This window comes from Etheostoma spectabile, chromosome 20 (assembly GCF_008692095.1).
Source record: "Etheostoma spectabile isolate EspeVRDwgs_2016 chromosome 20, UIUC_Espe_1.0, whole genome shotgun sequence".
In the NCBI taxonomy this organism is placed as follows: domain Eukaryota; kingdom Metazoa; phylum Chordata; class Actinopteri; order Perciformes; family Percidae; genus Etheostoma; species Etheostoma spectabile.
This window is the reverse complement of record NC_045752.1, coordinates 26,728,197-26,751,283: the sequence shown is the minus strand read 5'-3', so window position 1 is coordinate 26,751,283 and position 23,087 is coordinate 26,728,197. Positions and strand designations below refer to the sequence as shown.

Genomic DNA, 23,087 nt, shown 5'->3' with positions numbered 1-23,087 from the left:
CAGAGGTCCAGGGTTCAAATCCCACCTGCGACCATTTCCTGCATGTTTGAGTCTTGAGTCAAGACCGAGTCCAGGACAGGATAAAGGTCTTATGCATGACAGTATCAAGACAATCATTTTGGGTTTCACTCTCCCTCCAATATTATTATCAACATCATAAAGACACCTGGACTTGGTCCAGACCAGAAGCCAGATCTGGCAAGACCGAGAGAAGTCCGAGTCCAAATACTAGCGAGTCAGAGACAAGTCCGAGTCCAAATACCAGCGAGACCGAGACAAGTCAGAGTCCAAATACCAGCGAGACCAAAACAAGTCCGAGTCCAAATACAAGCGAGACCGAGTCAAGTCCGAGTCCAAATACCAGCGAGAGCCCAGTCAGTCGAGTTTCCAAATACGCCCCCGGTGGAGAATGGGGGGGGGGGGGTGGAGCTCTGCAGAGTCCTGTAAGACCAGAATGAGTATTTACCTGCAAGCCGCCTGGTGCTGCAGCTGCTGGTTCAGGCTGCTGAGGCGACTGTAGGGCCTGCGGAGCTCCTCCAGGGTCCAGGTCTGGACCGCCTGCTCCACCTGGTCTCCCAAGTCCTCCACCTCCACCTGCAGCACCTCCAACTGGTCCTCTAACACCTGCAGCCAAGGAATCATCAGGACACTGATCATAAAGGACCCGTCCCTCCAGAAAAACACGATTATAAGATTATATAATTCAACGCATTATCAGCCAAAGTCTGCATATTTATGTTGTCCCTGTTAGTGATGGCGTTGCATAGTCTGTCCCCCAGAGGACGCTCTACAACGTCCCTGTTAGTGATGGCGTTGCATAGTCTGTCCACCAGAGGACGCTCTACAACGTCCCTGTTAGTGATGGCGTTGCATAGTTGTCCACCAGAGGACGCTCTACAACGTCCTGTTAGTGATGGCGTTGCATAGTCTGTCCACCAGAGGACGCTCTACAACGTCCCTGTTAGTGATGGCGTTGCATAGTCTGTCCACCAGAGGACGCTCTACAACGTCCTGTTAGTGATGGCGTTGCATAGTCTGTCCACCAGAGGACGCTCTACAACGTCCCCGTTAGTGATGGCGTTGCATAGTCTGTCCACCAGATGGACGCTCTACAACGTCCCTGTTGTGATGGTGTTGCATAGTCTTCCACCAGAGGACGCTCTACAACGTCCTGTTAGTGATGGCGTTGCATAGTCTGTCCACCAGAGGACGCTCTACAACGTCCCCGTTAGTGATGGCGTTGTATAGTCTGTCCCAGAGGACGCTATACAACGTCCCTGTTAGTGATGGCGGTTGCATAGTCTGTCCACCAGAGGACGCTCTACAACGTCCTGTTAGTGATGGTGTTGCATAGTCTGTCCACCAGAGGACGCTCTACAACGTCCCTGTTAGTGATGGCGTTGCATAGTCTGTCCACCAGAGGACGCTTAAACGTCCCTGTTAGTGATGGCGTTGCATAGTCTGTCCACACAGAGGACGCTCTACAACGTCCTTGTTAGTGATGGCGTTGCATAGTCTGTCCACCAGAGGACGCTTTAGGAGCCTTTTAACAGAGACGGGATAGAGTACCTTGTGTTTGGTGAGGAGACTCTGAGTGGCCAGTTGGTCTTTGCCGTCGTCTTCGGTGTTCACCAGAGTGAGAGTCTCAGTTAGCCTGAACTCCAGCTCCGAGCAGTCCAACAGCAGCTGAAGACATTCAGAGAGACATGCAGGACAAAAGTAATCCAAAATAACAACCTCCTCTCTAGCTATCCCTCCCTCTCACCTGTTCTCTGGTGACGGCCTTGCTCAGGTGAGCTGTCCTCCTGCTGCACGCGTCCTCTAGCTCCTCCCACTCCTCACTCAGCTGTGCGCACCTGGAAACACAGAGTCCGTTATTAAGACATCAGGAGGACAGGAACTCCGACAGTAACACTGGGCTCGTTGGAGATGAACTGGTCCTTGTCTGTAAAGTGGACAAGAGCAGGCGGCAGCAGTGGGGGGTGGGGGGGGGGACAAAAAGCTGCGGTAAAGTCGGACAGTTTCCAGCCGAATCCAACCGCCTTCAGGCTGGACAGGAAGTCACAGAGACACTCACATCCTGTTAGGTCAGATTCTGATTTCATATGAAATCTAATCAGACCAACATATCAGCTGGTACTCAGTCTCCAGGTGTTTTAATTAAGACAGAGTAGGTCTCATCATGCTCTACATGAGATCTGATGGTAATTAACAGGCTCACAGGTTGTGCAGAATAACCCTTTGAATCAGACTAAGGGCAGTTAAATCCCTTCGATTCAAAATCAATGCAAGGTTTGTATAAAACGTCATCATGGTGAGTCGATTCTGAACCAATCAGCTGTTGGATCAGCTGAGAGGCCGACATGTCCCAGCATGCTCAGGGTCCGCCTGGGTGATGCAGTCGGTGAAAACCGGCCGCGCCGCCTGGCAATCAAACCGGCGGCCGCCTCGATCCCGTGAGGTCATCGCTGCCCACGTGTCGGGATCGAGACGGACACAAATCTACCCAGCATGCAACGGGCTGCGCCAACTCGGCTCATCTCCAACGAGCCTACTGTCTGAATCACCCTGCGGAGAACCACCACGTCACCTCTGGAGCACCTCCTCTGCGTCTGATTGGCTGGATGTGGCCAGGCCCCGCCCCTTCTCCAGGACGTGGTTCAGGTGTTTTCGGTGGGCGACCACCTCCGCCTGCAGCTCCTGGGGGAACACGTCACGGTTAAGATGGTGTTTGGTTTAAAAAAGACTGACATATGAAATAAAATGTGTCAGAACTCGCCCTTTGTAGCAAATTTAAGGTAATATTCACAGTAACTTCCTGTAACGGTTGTCCAGGAAGTTCCTGTGAATTCTTTTCACAGTAAAGGTACAATAGGTACTTCCATTTACAGTATTTTATGTATTTATCGTAAAATACAAAACAATTACACACAACATAAGATAAAAAGTAAAAACACAGTAGTTTACTGTACTACTTACAGTACTGTAGTGGATATATTAGGATTTATTACCGTAATGCTTTGAATACTGTGATTCATTCTTTCCTTCTACCTTTCCATCTGTCTTCCTGTCGTTCTGTCTGTCTCTGTCTTTCTTGATGTCGGTCTTTCTGTCTTTCATTCTACCTTTCTATCTGTCTCTGTCTTACTGTAAAAACACAGTACTTTACTGTCCTATTTACAGTACTATAGTGGCCATATTGTGATTCTACAGTAATACTTAGACTACTGTGATGTTTTCACGTCAACAAGGTTACAATGAACTTTACAGAATTCTACAGTAAAATCATATCCAGTAGTTTAACTGTGAAATCTGAAGTAATAACTGGAGATTTCACAGTTATTATTTACAGTGTTCCTCCTCCCATCAGTATCTCGTTCTGCAGATCAAATCTATTGGATATGTGTTCCCTTTCTCTAAGCTGAGGCTGGTGGCTCCAGCCAGAGACCTGTCCCCAGTGGTACCTTGTGTTTCTGCATGAGGCTGGTGGCTCCAGCCAGAGACCTGTTACCAGCTGGTAGGCCTACCTTGTGTTTCTGCATGAGGCTGGTGGCTCCAGCCAGAGACCTGTACCAGGTAGGCCTACCTTGTGTTTCTGCATGAGGCTGATGGCTCCAGCCAGAGACCTGTCCCAGTGGTACCTGTGTTTTGCATGAGGCTGGTGGCTCCAGCCAGAGACCTGTTACCAGCTGGTAGGCCTACCTTGTGTTTCTGCATGAGGCTGGTGGCTCCAGCCAGAGACCTGTTACCAGCTGGTAGGCCTACCTTGTGTTTCTGCATGAGGCTGATGGCTCCAGCCAGAGACCTGTCCCCAGTGGTACCTTGTGTTTCTGCATGAGGCTGGTGGCTCCAGCCAGAGACCTGTTACCAGCTGGTAGGCCTACCTTGTGTTTCTGCATGAGGCTGGTGGCTCCAGCCAGAGACCTGTTACCAGCTGGTAGGCCTACCTTGTGTTTCTGCATGAGGCTGGTGGCTCCAGCCAGAGACCTGTTACCAGCTGGTAGGCCTACCTTGTGTTTCTGCATGAGGCTGGTGGCTCCAGCCAGAGACCTGTTACCAGCTGGTAGGCCTACCTTGTGTTTTCTGCATGAGGATGATGGCTCCAGCCAGAGACCTGCCCCCAGTGGTACCTTGTGTTTCTGCATGAGGCTGGTGGCTCCAGCCAGGAGACCTGTTACCAGCTAGTAGGCCCTACCTTGTGTTTCTGCATGAGGCTGGTGGCTCCAGCCAGAGACCTGTTACCAGCTGGTAGGCCTACCTTGTGTTTCTGCATGAGGCTGGTGGCTCCAGCCAGAGACCTGTTACCAGCTGGTAGGCCTACCTTGTGTTTCTGCATGAGGCTGGTGGCTCCAGCCAGAGACCTGTTACCAGCTGGTAGGCCTACCTTGTGTTTCTGCATGAGGCTGGTGGCTCCAGCCAGAGACCTGTTACCAGCTGGTAGGCCTACCTTGTGTTTCTGCATGAGGCTGGTGGCTCCAGCCAGAGACCTGTTACCAGCTGGTAGGCCTACCTTGTGTTTCTGCATGAGGCTGATGGCTCCAGCCAGAGACCTGTCGTATCCTGTGGATCCAGAGGCGGGACTGTGTTCAGAGATCCAGCTGAGCTCCAGGTCCACGTCGTGGTAGAAACCAAAGAGCAGCACCGACGCCTCCAGCTGGGCTCGGCGCCGGTCCAGAGGTTTCTGCAGAGACTTGAACCTGCAGCACAAACAGATATCAGTCCCCCAAAATCACAAAACCGCATCAGTATCTCCTGAGTTCTTAAACATGTCCCACCGCGTCTACGTCTTTGGTAAAACCTGGTTAAAGGACCTGAGCATGTGTGTCTGGGACGGGGACTCACAGCGTGAGGTAGGTGCCGGTCTCCTGGAGGATCCTCTGGGAGTCAAAGTGGTTGGAGGCCAGGTTCTGGGCTCTGCTCACGATGGAGTTGATCTTCTCCGCCAGCTCCTTGGCTTCCTGCTCCAGCTGCTGATGCTCCTGGAGAAAAACCACCAACAACCCCCAAAATTACCGCCTGTCAGAGATGGAGCAACGGGCTACATTTACTTAAGTACATTTTTGAAACACTTCTTCTCTAAGCATAACTCCTCCATAACTCCTCCCTCCAAGCACTCCTCCCTCCAAGTATAACTCCTCCCTCTACGCATAACTCCTCCCTCTAAGCATAACTCCCCCCTCCAAACATAACTCCTCCCTCCAAACATAACTCCTCCCTCTAAGTATAACTCCCCCCTCTAAGCATAACTCCCCCCTCCAAACATAACTCCTCCCTCCAAACATAACTCCTCCCTCTAAGTATAACTCCCCCCTCCAACATAACTCTCCCCTCCAAACATAACTCCTCCCTCTAAGTATAACTCCCCCCTCCAAGCATAACTCCTCCCTCCAAACATAACTCCTCCCTCCAAACATAACTCCCCCCTCCAAGCATAACTCCCCCCTCCAAACATAACTCCCCCTCCAAACATAACTCCTCCCTCCAAACATAACTCCTCCCTCTAAGTATAACCCCCCTCCAAACATAACTCCCCCCTCCAAACATAACTCCTCCCTCCAAACATAACTCCTCCCTCTACGCATAACTCCTCCCTCTAAGCATAACTCCTCCCTCCAAACATAACTCCTCCCTCTAAGTATAACTCCCCCCTCCAAGCATGACTCCCCCCTCCAAACATAACTCCTCCCTCTAAGCGTAACTCCTCCCTCTAACCATGACTCCCCCCTCTAAGCGTAACTCCTCCCTCTAAACATAACTCCCCCCTCCAAACATAACTCCTCCCTCTAAGTATAACCCCCCCCCCTCCAAGCATAACTCCCCCCTCCAAACATAACTCCTCCCTCTAAGTATAACACCCCCCCCCCCCTCCAAGCATAACTCCCCCCTCCAAATATAACTCCTCCTCTAAGTATAACCCCCCCCTCCAAACATAACTCCTCCCTCTAAGTATAACTCCTCCCTCTAAGTATAACCCCCCCCTCCAAACATAACTCCTCCCTCTAAGTATAACTCCTCCCTCTAAGCGTAACTCCTCCCTCTAACCATAACTCCTCCCTCTAACCTTAACTCCCCCCTCTAACCATAACTCCCCCCTCTAAGAAGTATCAGTGTGCCTGTAAACGTCCTGAGTGCCGACCTTCAGAAGCTGTCGGCTGGAGCGGAGGTCGTGACCTTTGGCAGCGTTGTTCAGCATCCACTGGATGGCCTCGATCTTCAGCCTGGCGTCCTGGCCAGAGAAGAAGAAAGACTTTTGTTATGAAGTGTGGACAGAGAGGACAACAAAGTAGGAGACAGACTCCAGAAACTGGGTCCATTTCATCCCAGGTGTGGTTCAAAACCATTGTACACAAATCAACTGAATAACTCTCTCTGTACCGGACCCTCTCTGTACCGGACTAACTCTATACCGGACCCCCTCTACACCGGACTCTCTTTATACACCGGACTCCCTCTAAACCAGACCCTCGCTACACCGGACTCCCTCTGTACCGGACTTTCTCTATACCGGACTCTCTCTGTACCGGACTCTCTCTATACCGGACTCTCTCTGTACCGGACTAACTCTGTACCGGGCTCTCTCTGTACCAGACTAACTCTGTACCGGGCTCTCTCTGTACCAGACTAACTCTATATCGGACTCTCTCTATACCGGACTCTGTCTGTACCGGACTCTCTCTGTACCAGACTTTCTCTATACCGGACTCTCTCTGTACCGGACTCTCTCTATACCGGACTCTCTCTGTACCGGACTAACTCTGTACCGGGCTCTCTCTGTACCAGACTAACTCTGTACCGGGCTCTCTCTGTACCAGACTAACTCTATATCGGACTCTCTCTATACCGGACTCTGTCTGTACCGGACTCTCTCTGTACCAGACTTTCTCTGTACCGGACTCTCTCTGTACCGGACTCTCTCTGTACCAGACTTTCTCTGTACCGGACTATCTCTGTACCGGACTCTCTCTGTACCAGACTAACTCTATACTGGACTCTCTCTGTACCGGACTCTCTCTAACCGGACTCTCCCTGTACTGGACTCTCTCTAACCGGACTCTCCCTGTACCGGACTCTCTCTAAACGGACTTTCTCTGTACCGGGCTCTCTCTGTACCGGACTCTCTCTAACCGGACTCTCCCTGTACCGGACTCTCTCTGTACCGGTCTAACTCTATACCGGACTATCTCTGTACCGGACTCTCTCTGACCGGACTCTCCCTGTACCGGACTCTCTCTAAACAGACTTTCTCTGTACCGGGCTCTCTCTAAACGGACTTTCTCTGTACCGGGCTCTCTCTGTACCGGACTCTCTCTAACCGGACTCTCCCTGTACCGGACTCTCTCTGTACCGGTCTAACTCTATACCGGACTATCTCTGTACCGGACTCTCTCTAACCGGACTCTCCCTGTACCGGACTCTCTCTAAACAGACTTTCTCTGTACCGGGCTCTCTCTAAACGGACTTTCTCTGTACCGGGCTCTCTCTGTACCGGGCTCTCTCTGTACCGGGCTCTCTCTGTACCGGGCTCTCTCTGTACCGGGCTCTCTCTGTACCGGGCTCTCTCTGTACCGGGCTCTCTCTGTACCAGGCTCTCTCTGTACCGGGCTCTCTCTGTACCGGACTCTTTTTACGAGCAAAATATGAGAGCATGTGCTTTTTGTTTTTTGCCCCCCTCCCCCCCTCCCGCACTCCACATTCTGCCTCTGCAAAAACTTCATAACACTTATAGCCAACTGGGTTTTCATCCAGTTTCTCAGTTTCTTGTGTTTTACCTGCAGCAGCTCCATCAGCTGCTCCTGCTGTCCCGCCTGTCTCAGTTTGTCTCCTCTGTCGGCCATCTTGTCCTGAAGCCTCCTCCACCGGCTGCTGAGCTGAGTTGACTTCCTGCTGATGCTCTGGCTGTTGTAGTGCTCTTCAGCAAGCATATCCTGCCCCAGCTGAACACATACACACATCATTTAAAGGGGAACTTCTGTCTCTTTCAACCCGGACCCTATTTTCCTTTGCTTTGTGATTAATAAAGTGATTAATGGGAACAACAATTTCTAGAACTGATTAGAACTAAGTAAGATGAAAACACTGCAATAACGTTAATGGGCTAGAAGTCAGTTTAGGTCTCCTAAAAGTGCTGTTTTTCCTGCTGACAGGCTCAGATTATTATTCTAAATGTGTGACAACATTGTGGAAAGATTGTTAAAGAGATAGAGCTTTTAGTTAAAGAGTAAGATCCTTTTAGTTTAACAGGGAACAGCCCCGAAATCACCATCACCAAACCCACCAGACTCCATGTAAATAATCACTACTTTTATCATCGTAAAACAAACTTCATTCAAAGTGGACAGAAACTAAATAAAACTACCAAAAGCCGTCTTAGTTCATCTTTCCACTGTTCCACCAATCACCACTCTGGTCTGGTTGGAATAAACTCTTAATTCCCCCATTTACATGTGGAGATATGCTGCTCTATACATGCTAAAAGTAGTGATTATTTACATGGAGTCTGGTGGAGATATGCTGCTCTATACACGCTAAAAGTAGTGATTATTTACATGGAGTCTGGTGGAGATATGCTGCTCTATACACGCTAAAAGTAGTGATTATTTACATGGAGTCTGGTGGAGATATGCTGCTCTATACATGCTAAAAGTAGTGATTATTTACATGGAGTCTGGTGGAGATATGCTGCTCTATACACGCTAAAAGTAGTGATTATTTACATGGAGTCTGGTGGAGATATGCTGCTCTATACATGCTAAAAGTAGTGATTATTTACATGGAGTCTGGTAGAGATATGCTGCTCTATACATGCTAAAAGTAGTGATTATTTACATGGAGTCTGGTGGAGATATGCTGCTCTATACACGCTAAAAGTAGTGATTATTTACATGGAGTCTGGTAGAGATATGTGCTCTATACATGCTAAAAGTAGTGATTATTTACATGGAGTCGGGTGGAGATATGCTGCTCTATACAGGCAAAAAGTATGTTTAATACAGGGAGTCGGGTGGAATATCTGCTCTATACTTTGGCTAAAAGTAGTGTTAAATATACATGGGCTGGGGGAATATCCCTGCATATCCGCAAAAAGCATGATTATATACTTTGGTGTGGTGGGAAAATTTGGGGGCTCTCCCCCACGCAAAAAGTCACCCAAATTTTTCCCCCTTTTTAAAGGTCTTTCCCCGTCTTTTCTAAACTTTTTCCAGCCCCCGGCCCAAACTTTTCCCTGAGTTTTACCTGGCCCAGAGGGGTCCCCCAAACCTTTTTTGGCCGCATCCCTTCTCCCCCGCCTCGGTCTCTTAAAGCTTTCGGGGGATTTTTGGGGGGGGTCCGGTAGGGCTCGCCCTCCCCCCACCTTAACTTCTCCCCCCCCTTCCAAAACAGCAGCTCACACGCTTCGGGAAAACTCCTGCGAACCCCCAAAATAATGACGACTGAATTCACATTCCCCTTCCCCAAGTTTTTTACTGGGGAAAGTAAATTTGGGTTTTTCAGGTCTTCAAAAACCCGGTCAGGAAAAATACACGCTGCTCATGAGTTTAGAACCCCTGCTTGCCAAAAAAAAGGGGAAATAAAAAATTTTAAAAATTTAATTTTAAGGGCCTTCTTTAAAAAACTAGAATAAATCCAAACTTAAGGGCACCCTTTTCTTGTGAAACCCCAATTTTAACATGGGGGTTATTCCTTAACCTGGTTTTTTTGCCGGCCAAAAGATTTAAAGGGAAAGAACCCCCTTTTCTCTAGTATAAATAAAGGGTGTTGATGATGTGGGGGGGGGGGGGAAAACTTTATTTAGGTTTCTAGTACCTGACCAAAAAATCCCCTTCCCCTATAGTAATAAGATCTGCCTCTTTTGGGAATATAAAAAGGGGGGTTTAACTTTTTGCCCCCGGTTTTTTAACATGGGGGGGTGTATCTTTTTCCCCCGGGATTTTAACATGGGGGGTTTTACTTATGCCCCTTTAAAATTTTAACATGGGGGGGGGAAACCCCATGCCCCCCCGTATTTTAAAATAGGGGGGTTGTATACTTATGCCCCCTGTATTTTAACATAGGGGGGTGTATACTTTGCCCCTGTATTTTAACATGGGGGGGTGTAACTTATGCCCCTGTATGTTAACATAGGGGTGTATACTAATGCCCCCTGTATTTTACATAGGGGGGTGTATACTTATGCCCTTTGTTTTTAACATAGGGGGTTTACTTATGCCCTTGATTTTAACATAGGGGGGTGTAGTATTAATAAAGTAAAGAGTATTTTTAAAAATGGTACCTGATATTCTTAGGTCCAGCAGAAACCTCCCCCTCTGCCGGCTGCTGTCCTCCAGCGTCCTGTTTTTCTCCGGAGGCTGCGGCTCCGCTGACGGATGCTGCAACAAACACAACAACATCAGGGGTTAAACGCTGGTACACACACTAAAAACACCCACACACACATACTAGTAAAAACACACACACACACATACTAGTAACACACACACACACACATCTAGTAAAAACACACACACCGTACTATACACACACACACACCTATAAACCCCACACCACTCTAGAAACCACACACCACTCCTAGTAGCCCCAACCGTACTAGTAACACCCACCCCACGCGTAACACCACACACACACTACTAGTAACACCACACAACGCTAAACACAACCCACACACCTACTAGTAACACAAACACCACGCTAAGTAACACACCCACCCACTACTAGTAACACACCACACACACTAGTAACACCACTTGCTAGTACACCACCCCAAACACCCACGACTAGTAACACACCCACCCTCCTAGTTAACACGCACACACACCAACGTACTAGTAACACACACACTTGCTAGTAACACACACACACCACCCACGTCTAGTAAAAACACACACACACGTACTAAAACAACACACACTCGCTATTAACACGCACACCACTCGCTAGTACCCCACACACACACACGCTAGAAACCCACACACACACACGCTAGTAACACCCCACACCCCACAACAAACTAGTAATACACACACACACACCCCAAACTAGTAACACACACGTTCTAGTAACCCACACACACGCTATAAACACACACACTCGCTAGTAACCCACACCACACACATACTAGTAACACACACACCTCGCTATAACACACACAACACCACACGTACTAGTAACCACACACACAAACTATAACATGCCACACCAAACCACAAACTAGTAATACAACCACACACACACAAACTAGTAACACACACACACACACAAACTATACACACACACACACGTTCTAGTAACACACACACACACGCTAGTAACACACACACACTCGCTAGAAACACACACACACACACCACGTCCTTAACACCACCCCACCTTATAAACCACCAACCCCCACACACGTACTATAACACACACACACACACTCCTAGTAACACCCACCCCACCACTTACTAGAAACACACCACCCCTTAAACCCACCACAACCCGTACTATAACACCCACACAACTAGTAACATGCACACACACACACACAAACTAGTACCCCACACACACACACACAAAACACACAAACTGTAACACACACCCACACACACGAACGCACACACAGGTACACACACACACACCACGTACTAGTAACATACCCACACACACACCCCACCCACACTAGTAACACAACACACACACTTTACTAGTAACACAAACACACTCCTAACACACCCACACACACAGTAACACACACACACTAGTAACACACACACACGCACAGGTAACAAACACACACACACACACAAACTAGTAACACACACACACGTACTAGTAACATACAAAACACACTAGTCCCAAACCAAAACGCACAGTAACACACACACACACTAGTAACACACACACACGCACAGGTAACAAACACACACACACACACACACCGGTAACACAGACACACATATTGGTAATGTATATACACTTTCAAGATTATATTTGGAAAATGTGATTTGGAAGATATGGGTTTTCCTGTAACTGGAGGGTATTTAGGTATTTCTAGATTTGTCTTGTTGGGTGCCGTCCCTCTGTTTTCATATTGAATTATATAACATAACCATGATATTCCATATTCTAACATATGTGCGTCTGCTGGGAGTGTTGTGTTGTGTTGTGTTGTGTTGTGTTGTGTTGTGTTGTGTTGTGTTAGGTTGTGTTGTCTTACTGTTTGGCGGCAAAGTGCTGCTGGTTGATGAGCTCCTGGCTGCGTTGGGTGAACTGGTCCACTCGCTGGTCTAAAGCCTTCAGGAGGCCTTCCAGCTCCTCCTGCCGGCCCAGCAGACTGTGGACACTGTCCACCGAGTCCTGCATCAACAAGAACACATATGTTAACCTTAGTGGTCCCTAATACTGTATCTGAAGTCTCTTTTATATAGACCTTAGTGGTCCCTAATACTGTATCTGAAGTCTCTTTTATATAGACCTTAGTGGTCCCTAATACTGTATCTGAATCTTTTTTATATGACCTTATGGTCCCTAATACGTATCTGAAGTCTCTTTTATAGACCTTAGTGGTCCCTAATACTGTATCTGAATTCTCTTTATATAGACCTTAGTGGTCCCCTAATACTGTATCTGAAGTCTCTTTATATAGACCTTTGGCCCCCTAATACTGTATCTGAAGTCTCTTTATATGACCTTAGGGGTCCCTAATACTGTATCGGTCTCTTTAAAAGACCTTAGTGGTCCCAAATACTGTATCTGAAGTCTCTTTTATAGACCTTAGTGGTCCCTAATACTGGATCTGAAGTCTCTTTATATAGACCTTAGTGGTCCCTAATACTGGATCTGAAGTCTCTTTATATAGACCTTAGTGGTCCCTAATACTGTATCTGAAGTCTCTTTATATAGACCTTAGTGGTCCCTAATACTGTATCTGAAGTCTCTTTATATAGACCTTAGTGGTCCCTAATACTGTATCTGAAGTCTCTTTATATAGACCTTAGTGGTCCCTAATACTGTATCTGAAGTCTCTTTCCCAAAATTCAGCCTTGGTTCAGAATTACAGTCACTAGAGCCAGTCCCACAATGAGCTTTCCTTAGTATGATGTCTCTCTCTCATGGGGGGGGGCAAATTCTCTGGTCGGGCAAAGCAGAGAAATGGGAGGTAAACTTGCCCCTTATGACCTCATAAGGGGAAAATTCCAGCTCGCCCAATCCAAGCATTCGTTTTCTTACAGGCAGAGCAGGAAACCCAGGGCTCGTTTTACACCTACAACCATTTCTCACCCCGACATCTTGGACCCTCAGTCGGGCTCCGTGTCCAGACAGCGCCGCCTCGATCCGGTCTCCCTCCTGGTTCAGCCTCTGGAGCTGCACCCCCTGCTCCAAACACTCCTTCCTGCTGGTCCACAGCCGATCAAGCTCGGACCAATCAGCATTCAGGTGGTCCAGGGTTTGTTGGATGTCGACGCCTCCCGTCTTCCCGTTGGACGAGCCCTGCAGAAGACACTTCCCCGATTTCTCCAAGTCTTTCCATCTGAGAAGACACAAACACGGAGGACTTCACTTCATTATTATATATTACATGTGTGTATATAGTAATTTTTAGGTCACTACTTTCATTGAACTTGGCTGTTTTAATGTCAATTTTATAGCATTTGGAGAGAAAAAATAATTGGCGAAAGAGCTCGTATGTGACAGATGATAATAATAATAAAAGTGACTAAAATGGTCAAAAAGTGACAAAAATTTCAATAAAAATGACAAATGTAAAAAAATCCACAAAACATTTCAAAAGGCTCAGAAAAAGTGGAACAACGTTGAAAAAGTGACAAAAACATCGGCGGAAAGACACAAACTTACATTTTATATTTTAATATTAAATATTTTCATATTTTAATATTTTAATATTTTAATATTTTAATATTTTAATATTTTAAATATAAAATATTTTAATATTTAATATTTTAATATTTAATATTTTGAAATTTTATATTTTACATGTAAATATTTTAATTTTTAATTTTTCATATTTTCATATTTTATATTTAAAATTTTATATTTTGTATTTTATATTTTATATTTTATATTTTATATTTTATATTTTATATTTTTCTATTATGTGAAGACACGGGTTTTGCTTGAATCTCGGGGCCCAGGTGCTGCACCCGGTCCTGTACCTGCTCCTGTGCTCCTCCATCTCCAGCCGGAGCTCCTGGTGTTGCCCCAGCAACGCCACGGCGGCAGCCACGTCTGCAGCCGTCTCCTCCTGCAGGAGGCGCTCCTGCACCGAGCCGGCCCAGCGCTGCAGCTCCTTGGCCCGGTGCTGGAAGCTCTGCAGCCGGCGGGCGTCCTCCAGGAGGCGCTGTCTGTCTGCAGCCTGGCGCTTCACCTGGGCACAACAAGAGAGGAAGACGGGGGTCAGCTCCTCATTAAAGCTCCTTAAAATACAGGGGCATATGTTTACACCCCCCTATGTTAAAATACAGGGGGCATATGTTTACACCCCCTATGTTAAAATACAGGGGCATAAGTATACACCCCCTATGTTAAAATACAGGGGCATAAGTATACACCCCCTATGTTAAAATACAGGGGCATAAGTATACACCCCCCTATGTTAAAATACAGGGGCATAAGTATACACCCCCCTATGTTAAAATACAGGGGCATAAGTATACACCCCCTATGTTAAAATACAGGGGCATAAGTATACACCCCCCTATGTTAAAATACAGGGGCATAAGTATACACCCCCCTATGTTAAAATACAGGGGCATAAGTATACACCCCCCTATGTTAAAATACAGGGGCATAAGTATACACCCCCTATGTTAAAATACAGGGGCATAAGTATACACCCCCCTATGTTAAAATACAGGGGCATAAGAATACACCCCCTATGTTAAAATACAGGGGCATAAGTATACACCCCCCTATGTTAAAATACAGGGGCATAAGTATACACCCCCTATGTTAAAATACAGGGGCATAAGTATACACCCCCCTATGTTAAAATACAGGGGCATAAGTATACACCCCCCTATGTTAAAATACAGGGACTCCAACCTGGTGCAGCAGGGCCTCCAGACCCTGGACCTCGTCCCCGATGGCGGCCCGCTCGGCGGGACTGCAGTCCTGCTTCCTGCAACACCAGAAACACGCATCACATCGGGTTCTTGGTCCAGGAGTGTAAGTCAATGGAAACCAAACGGTACCTTTCATTGCATTCAAAAGGTTTTTTTCCCGTTTTTTCCCAATGTTTTTATTTTGTTTTGATGTTTTTCCCATTTTTTTAATAACTTTTTGACTTTTGACATTTTTTCCCGATGTTTTTATCACTTTTTGACTTTTGATGTTTATTCACGATGTTTTTATTACTTTTAGACTTTTAATGTTTTTTCCGTTTTTATCCCGATGTTTTTATTACTTTTTGACTTTTGATGTTTTTTCAGTTTTTTTTATAACTTTTTGACTTTTGAGGGTTTTTCCCGATGTTTTTATTACTTTTTAACTTTTGACGTTTTTTCCCAATGTTTTTTTTACTCTTCAACTTATAATGTTTTTTCTTGTTTTTTCCCGATGTTTTTATTATTTTTTGACTTTTTACGTTTTTTCCCGATGTTTTTATCACTTTTAGACTCTTGACGTTTTTTCACGATGTTTTTATTTTCGACTTTTAATGTTTTTTCCGTTTTTTCCCGATGTTTTTATTACTTTTTGACTTTTAACGTTTTTTCACGTTTTTTCCCGATGTTTTTATTACTTTTTAACTTTTGACGTTTTTTCGCGATGTTTTTATAGGTTTTTGACTGTTGACGTGTTTTCCCGATGTTTTTTCCCGATGTTTTTGTTACTTTTTGACTTTTGACGTTATTTCCCAATGTTTTTATTTCTTTTTGACTTTTAATGTTTTTTCCCATTTTTTCCCGATGTTTTTATAAGTTTTTGACTTTTGACGTTTTGTCCCGATGTTTTTGTTTCTTTTGAAATTTTTTCCCGTTTTATCCCTTACCTCTTTTTGACTTTTTTGACATTTTTTCCCAATGTTTTTATTACTTTTTGACATTTGACAATTTTTTTACGATGTTTTTTTTCAACGTAAACCCGATTCAATGAAAGTAGTGAACTGAGCCTTTACTTTACTTGTGAAGAGCGTCGGAGTGAACCATCCACGTTATTTTTTTGACAATTCGGTTGAAAGAAAAACCCAAATATGTGATATAGAAACTTGTCGAAAAGGGTCAAATGGACCCGAGGACACCAGGAGGGTTAAGGCCTAAAAACTAGATATATTAATTTTAGACTTTTTATCAATCTCCAATCAAGGATGTTTCTCTGTTCTAGATCAGGATCTTACATCCGGGCTACATCCTTCAGGTAGGCGATCTTGCCCTCCAGGGTCTGGATGTCCCGGAGCGTCTGAGTCTGGATCTTCTCCCGGGCCTGCAGGGTGAAGGAGCTGCAGCCCCCGTCCCCGGCGTCCCCCCTGTCCCCCCCGTCCCCCCCGTCCAGGCCGAGCAGCTGAGCTCTGGCCTCGGCGCAGCTCTGCAGGAAGGACTCCACGTCCGCCGTGCTCAGCAGCTCCTGGCCTTTCTCCTCCTTCAGCCGCTGGATCCGGTCCCACCTGCAGACCCCAAAGACCACAAGCATGTTTACATCCACGTGTTTTCATCTGGATTCAGTGATATTGAATGAAAAATTCCTTCTGGAAACAGTCAAATTTGATGGAATTTCATGAATATCACCTCAAAGGAAAAGGTCTCATTTTCTCTTGATCGATATACGGCAGGGCTGTAGGACTCAAGTCCGGTTTTGGACTCGAGTCCGGACTCTAGACCGTTTTTCTATAGTCTCGGACTTGTCTTGGACTCGCTAGTATTTGGACTCGGACTTGTCTCGGTCTCGGCCGCTGGTCTTGCCCAATATGGCTTCTGGTCTGGACCGAGTCCAGGTGAAACCCAAAATGGTTGTCTTGATACTGTCATGCATAAGACCTTTATTCCGTCCTGGACTCGGTCTTGACTCGGACTCAAACCTCTTTGGACTCGGTCTTGACTTGGACTCGACTAGTCCTGGTCTTGGACTAGTCTAAGGTGGTCTTGGCTACCGCCCTGATATACGGTTTATGTGATAAATGATGATGTTGGAAAAATTATTTTCTGAAAATCATTTTATGGTTGCAACCCGCCACAAAACACAGAAGAAGAAGTTGTAGTTCATTTCCCACATTATTTCCTCTCTGTCTCACACATGGGGGGGGGGGGCAACAAAGACGGATGGACGTGGACGGACGAGGAGACGAGAGACTTTCTGGATTTAATTTTTCAGGAACTGGTGAAGGAAATGGCCGACAGAGGTTAGGACGAGCCGTGGGACGTCCTGCGGAGACAATGGAAGACGCTCAGACACAGAGACATGTCTCAAAAAAAGAGTCTCGCAGCGGTGCCGGGGGGGGCAATAAAAGACAAGTTGTCTCAGTGATGCCTGAGGGACAATAACTTCAGATAGTTTGATTGACAAGTGGATGGAAACTAGATTGTGAGTTTATGTTCAACAGGCCCAGGGCCATGCTGCTTCAAGACAACATGCAAGGGGGGGGGGGGGGGGGACAAATGGACTTTTCAGCATGAGCCTGTCTCTCTCTCAGCGCCCCCCCCCCCCCCCCCCCCCCCCCCAATCATGTCACTTGTCTGCTGTACAACTGTCTTATTGGTTGTATCAGCCTTCATACACAATCTGGACTGTGGTCCTAACATCTCCCTCTCATAACTTATACCCTGTTACATAATGTTGTTATTCAGTCAGTTTATAGGTTATTATGTTAATATTGTATAGTTTTAGTTAATTTAATTTAATTTAATCATGATCTAGTATGTCACCAGTGTTCACCTGTCCAAAGAAAACTTCTAAAACCCCAAACCCTGCCTTACAGGAATATTGTCTTTTTCAGAATAAGAGCGAAAAAAATCCAGACTATTACGTAGATTTTATGACATTACATGTCATGTAATGTCATTTAGCTGACGCTTTTATCCAAAGAGACTTACAATTGCGATACATTTCAGAGGTAACACGCTTCTGGAGCAACTAGGGGTGAAGTGCCTTGCTCAGGGACACGTCGGTTGATGCATCGCAGTGGGAATCGAACCCGGGTCTCCCACACCAAAGGCGTGTGTCGTATCCACTCAGAGCTCAGTAGGTTGTCTCTGGACGTGGAGGCTCAGTTTCATGTCCCTACCTGTTGGACACGCTCCTCCGTCTGGCCTGGACCTCCCTCTGCTTGCTGTGCCAGCTCCTCACCAGCTCCTCCGCCACGCCGATGATGTCATCCAACTGGCCACGCCCACTCGCCAACTCAGTCAGGAAGTTCTGCAACAGAAGGTTAAACGTTAACCCTTGTGTTGTCCTCCCGGGTCAAAAAAGGGACAAAAATGTTGACATTTACACCAAAAATACTTCACATTTTTGTCCCTTTTTCAGACTTTTCTTTAGTTTCCACCACCACCACCTTACAAGTTTTATACTTTATGGAATCCATGGTCAATAACCCTCATTTATATAGAATTATACCTAATATTAGAGTTAAAAAAGCAGAAATTATGAATTATTGTGACTAATAGTTAAGATCAGAGGAATGAAAGAGCGTTGGAAGGAATCCATGTTTATGGTAATTTGGTTAAAAAGAAACTCATATTTCAGATATAGACATTTATTAAAGGAGGATGACAGGAGGGTTAAAAAAATTGTGTTTTACTTTGAAAAACTGTCGGATTAAAATGGCTTAAATTTCCCTCTGTAAAAAAATGCCAGCAGATCCTTAATTTATATCTTTGAACATTTTTTTTTAGAGTCCAGAGATCATTTGTTGTTCTAAAAAAAATTACACAAAAATTAAAAAGAAGAAGTTTTTTTTTAAGTTAGTTGTTCTTGTTCGTTTGGTAAATTCTGAAGAAAAAATAAAAAAGTCAAAAATGTCAATGAAAATAAATGAAAAATAGAGAAAGAAAGTGTGCAGGCAAATTTAAAAAGAACAAATATAAATATAAATGTATATATATATATTTATACATGCACACACACACTCACACTGTACATATTATATACACACATATATACATATATAGATACATATGTATGTGTATATAATGTGTTGAACTGTTCCTTTAACAGCAGACCAGGCTTTAAAGTGTATGAGTTGATGTGTGGTGCAGAGGGAAGTCTTCACCTCGTATTTGGCCTGAACGCCTCCCAGGGCGTGGTCGTCGGTGCTGAAGGTGTTCAGGACGTTCTCCTTGTCCTCCATCCACGACTCAAACTCCTGGCAGCTGCTGTAGAAGCGATGCAGACGCAGCGTCTCCTGCAGACGCTGCGTCTTCGACTGCAAAACACACCAAACCATGTACTGCGCATTCCCTGCATCTTCACTACGTCCTTCGGGCTTTATTTTAAAGGGCCATTTTTCAACATGGACCTTATTTATTCTCACATTTGTGTCTAAGTGACTGATGTGAAGAAAAGTCTTTACGCTGTAATCGGCAGCAATGAACCGGGCTGCAATGCGTTTTTAGCATCCACTAAAAGTTTTGTCGTTGCCTCTGACAGACTCAGATTATTATTGGAGATTATTCAAAGTGTGTGACAGCATAATGGGATGGATCCCTACAGAGATAGACCTTTTAGTTGAAGAGGAAGATCCTTTTAGTTTAATATGAAACAGCCCCAACATCACCATCACCAAACCCACCAGACTTCATGTAAATAATCACTACTTTTAGCGGGTATAGAGCAGCATATCTCCACCAGACTCCATGTAAATAATCACTACTTTTAGCGTGTATAGAGCAGCATATCTCCACCAGACTCCATGTAAATAATCACTACTTTTAGCGTGTATAGAGCAGCATATCTCCACCAGACTCCATGTAAATAATCACTACTTTTAGCGTGTATAGAGCAGCATATCTCCACCAGACTCCATGTAAATAATCACTACTTTTAGCGTGTATAGAGCAGCATATCTCCACCAGACTCCATGTAAATAATCACTACTTTTAGCGTGTATAGAGCAGTATATCTCCACATGTAAATGGGTGAATTAAGAGTTTATTCCAACCAGACCAGAGTGGTGATTGTTGGAACAGTGGAAAGATTTACTTCTATTTCCACTTTGAATGAAGTGTGTTTTACGATGATAAAAGTAGTGATTATTTACATGAAGTCTGGTGGGTTTGGTGATGGTGATTTCTGTTTCACGTTAAACTAAAAGGATCTCACTCTTTAACTAAAAGGTCTATCTCTGTAGGGATCCTTTCATAATGTTGTCAGACACTTACAATAATAATCTCTTTGTCTGTCAGTGCCCAAACACTTTAATTTGCAGATATTGAAGATCTACAGCTTGTTCGCATCTTGCCCAACAGTCACTTAAGACACAAAAACACAGGATAATAAGAGTTCTAGGTTAATGAGAAAAGCCAAAGTTACCCTTTAATCTTTCCACAAACTCCAGCAATATCAAACTACATTTCCCATGCTGCCCCTCTCACCTTGACCAGGTTGTACAGGGAGTTGTAGTCCCGGTCTAGGCCGGCCTGCGTGCTCTCCACAGTGTCTCTCTGGTACTGGGGGTCTGGCAGCCATGCGGTCTGGATCTCTGCCGTGCCGCGGCGCATCGAGCGGCTGCGCCTCGGACGACTCAACTTCCTGCTCGGGCTCTCTGGCGCGCCATTGGTGGAGACGGGCGGGATGGGGGGAGGAGCCTAAAAAGTGTTAGGACAACAGCTTAGTTTCCATCCACTTGTCAATCAAATTATCTGAAGATCGGTGAAAAAAACTCATGTGAATAAATCTGGTGAAAGTTTCTATCCAACGGCTTTAAAGCCGCTAAGAACCTGTTACGTGATGACATCACACTGTCACGCTGTTCTAGGGTCAGACTGGTATACTGATTTGAGACATTTTAAGGTGTTTCTATTCATGAAATGTTCAAAATAAGCGCTACAAATGTCAACATTAGAAATATCATACAACTTTGGAAAAAACATCCAAAAAAAGCAGCCACAACATGGAAGAAGTGATAATGTTTCATAATTGAAGGGAAGACAACATGAGGACAACATGAGGACAACATGAGGACAACATGAAGACAACATGAAGACAACATGAAGACAACATGAAGACAACATGAGGACAACATGAAGACAACATGAGGACAACATGAGGACAACATGAAGACAACATGAGGGCATCATGAGGACAACATGAGGACAACATGAGGGCAACATGAGGACAACATGAGGACAACATGAGGGCAACATGAGGGCATCATGAAGACAACACGAGGGTTAAGAACCCAGATTTTAACAGGTTACAGATAATTGCTCCTACGGCGGCTTGCAGGAGGGTGAGGTAGGTGCTGGGGACCAGCTGCTGGTTTCCTCGGGAGTCTCGGGCCAGGACTCGGTCTCCATCCGGCTCGGTGCGGACGATGGTTACGATCTCATTACGGTCCCATGGAAACTGACCTGGAACCACATTTTAAAAGAAATCAAATACAATAAAATAAAATGACAAAGTGCTTCACAATAAAATCTGATGCAATACAACAAATTAAAATACAAAAACAGTTAAATACAAAATAGAAAACACAAGAAACAACCAAATAAACCTCTTGACTAACTAAAAGCCGACTTGGACAGCAACATCTTTTACTGCAACTGCTTTTTAATGGAATAGATCTATGTACAGTGGGGATGAGTCTGGGGGGGGGTCAGATGAGTCTGGGGGGGGTCAGATGAGTCTGGAGAGAGGTCAGATGATTTCCTGGATGTTGATCCACGGAGCAGCCCTTTAGTACCTCTGCTGTATCTGAAGCGGACCTTGGCCCTGTTGTCTTCACTCTGAGTGGGGGGGCTCCCAGAGCCCCTCCCGCCCCCAGCTCTAGGTGACGGTGATGTCACCGATCCTGGACCGTCCTCGTCTCCGGACGAGTCGCTGTAGTGGATCATCTTATTCTGCTGAGGCTCCGCCTACACAGGAAGAGGATCAGCGTCACTTCATTCAGAGAACATTATTCTCAGCTGTTTTAGTCCAATCTACCAAACCGTGACCCCTGAACCCAGGTATGAACCCCTAAACCCAGGTATGAGCCCACCATGACTCCTAAACCCAGGTATGAACCCACCGTGACTCCTAAACCCAGGTATGAACCCAAGGTAACCCCTAAACCCAGGTATGAATCCAAGGTAACCCCTAAACCCAGGTATGAACCCAAGGTAACCCCTAAACCCAGGTATGAACCCATGGTAACCCCTAAACCCAGGTATGTTGAACCCAAGGTAACCCCTAAACCCAGGTATGAACCCAACCCGTGACCCCTAAACCCAGGTATGAACCAACCGTGACCCCTAAACCCAGGTATGAACCAACCGTGACAGCATGTACAAGACCCTCAAAAGTTAAAACAACCCTTTAAACATATAACAGCCTGTTACTTGTGCTCATTTACAAACCATCAAATCAACACTTGTCTTTATTATACTGTATAGTCTTATTTAGCTGGAGCTGCTTTTCCTCCCGCCGGTTAGTTTGAGTAACGTTATTTTAGGCTGAATCAAGCTAGCAGCTAGCGGTTAGCCAAATTAGCGGTTAGCTAACTAGCGTCGTTAGCTTCCCGGTGGAGGCTAACAGCCACCGCTACTGTGGAACAGATGGTGCAGCGCCGTAAATCCTCTACATCATGACATCATCATGACATCATCATGACATCATCATGCCATCATCATGACATCCTCATGACATCATCATGACATCATCATGACATTATCTGGATCGTGTACCGACAGTGTTGTTGTAACCGTTGACCATCCAAACATCAGGGTAGACATCATCCTTTATGCAGTTGAATGTTTTGTTAAGGAGATTTCGTGCAAATAGACATAATTTGGCTATGGCGAAAAAAGAAAATGGCCGTCGCGGCTCACATGAAGTTTTTTGCGATGGCTAACGTACTTTCTTGAAAGAGCACCACCCACTGAGTATTGTACCAATTGTGGAGCTTGTATCCACATGTGAGCATATATACGTGATATATATATATATATGATATGATATAT

At 45.5% G+C, this 23,087-nt stretch overlaps 1 protein-coding gene across 1 annotated transcript in view; it reads right to left on the bottom strand.

Annotated features, from left to right (window-relative positions):
• The window catches only part of sptbn5 (spectrin, beta, non-erythrocytic 5), an 81,168-nt gene that overhangs the window by 38,746 nt on the left and 19,335 nt on the right, over positions 1-23,087 (bottom strand). The window contains exons 13-33 of the mRNA XM_032499798.1: positions 21,830-22,001; positions 21,361-21,497; positions 20,520-20,732; positions 19,199-19,351; positions 18,212-18,342; positions 16,331-16,597; positions 15,040-15,115; positions 14,151-14,362; positions 13,258-13,507; positions 12,194-12,333; positions 11,443-11,458; positions 10,271-10,367; positions 9,235-9,464; positions 7,770-7,934; positions 6,137-6,226; positions 4,843-4,979; positions 4,511-4,697; positions 2,591-2,700; positions 1,766-1,856; positions 1,570-1,686; positions 467-624 (exon numbers count right to left, since the gene is read on the bottom strand). Coding sequence (XP_032355689.1) covers positions 467-624; positions 1,570-1,686; positions 1,766-1,856; positions 2,591-2,700; positions 4,511-4,697; positions 4,843-4,979; positions 6,137-6,226; positions 7,770-7,934; positions 9,235-9,464; positions 10,271-10,367; positions 11,443-11,458; positions 12,194-12,333; positions 13,258-13,507; positions 14,151-14,362; positions 15,040-15,115; positions 16,331-16,597; positions 18,212-18,342; positions 19,199-19,351; positions 20,520-20,732; positions 21,361-21,497; positions 21,830-22,001 — 3,149 coding nt within the window. The remainder of the gene's footprint in view (positions 1-466; positions 625-1,569; positions 1,687-1,765; positions 1,857-2,590; positions 2,701-4,510; positions 4,698-4,842; positions 4,980-6,136; positions 6,227-7,769; positions 7,935-9,234; positions 9,465-10,270; positions 10,368-11,442; positions 11,459-12,193; positions 12,334-13,257; positions 13,508-14,150; positions 14,363-15,039; positions 15,116-16,330; positions 16,598-18,211; positions 18,343-19,198; positions 19,352-20,519; positions 20,733-21,360; positions 21,498-21,829; positions 22,002-23,087) is intronic.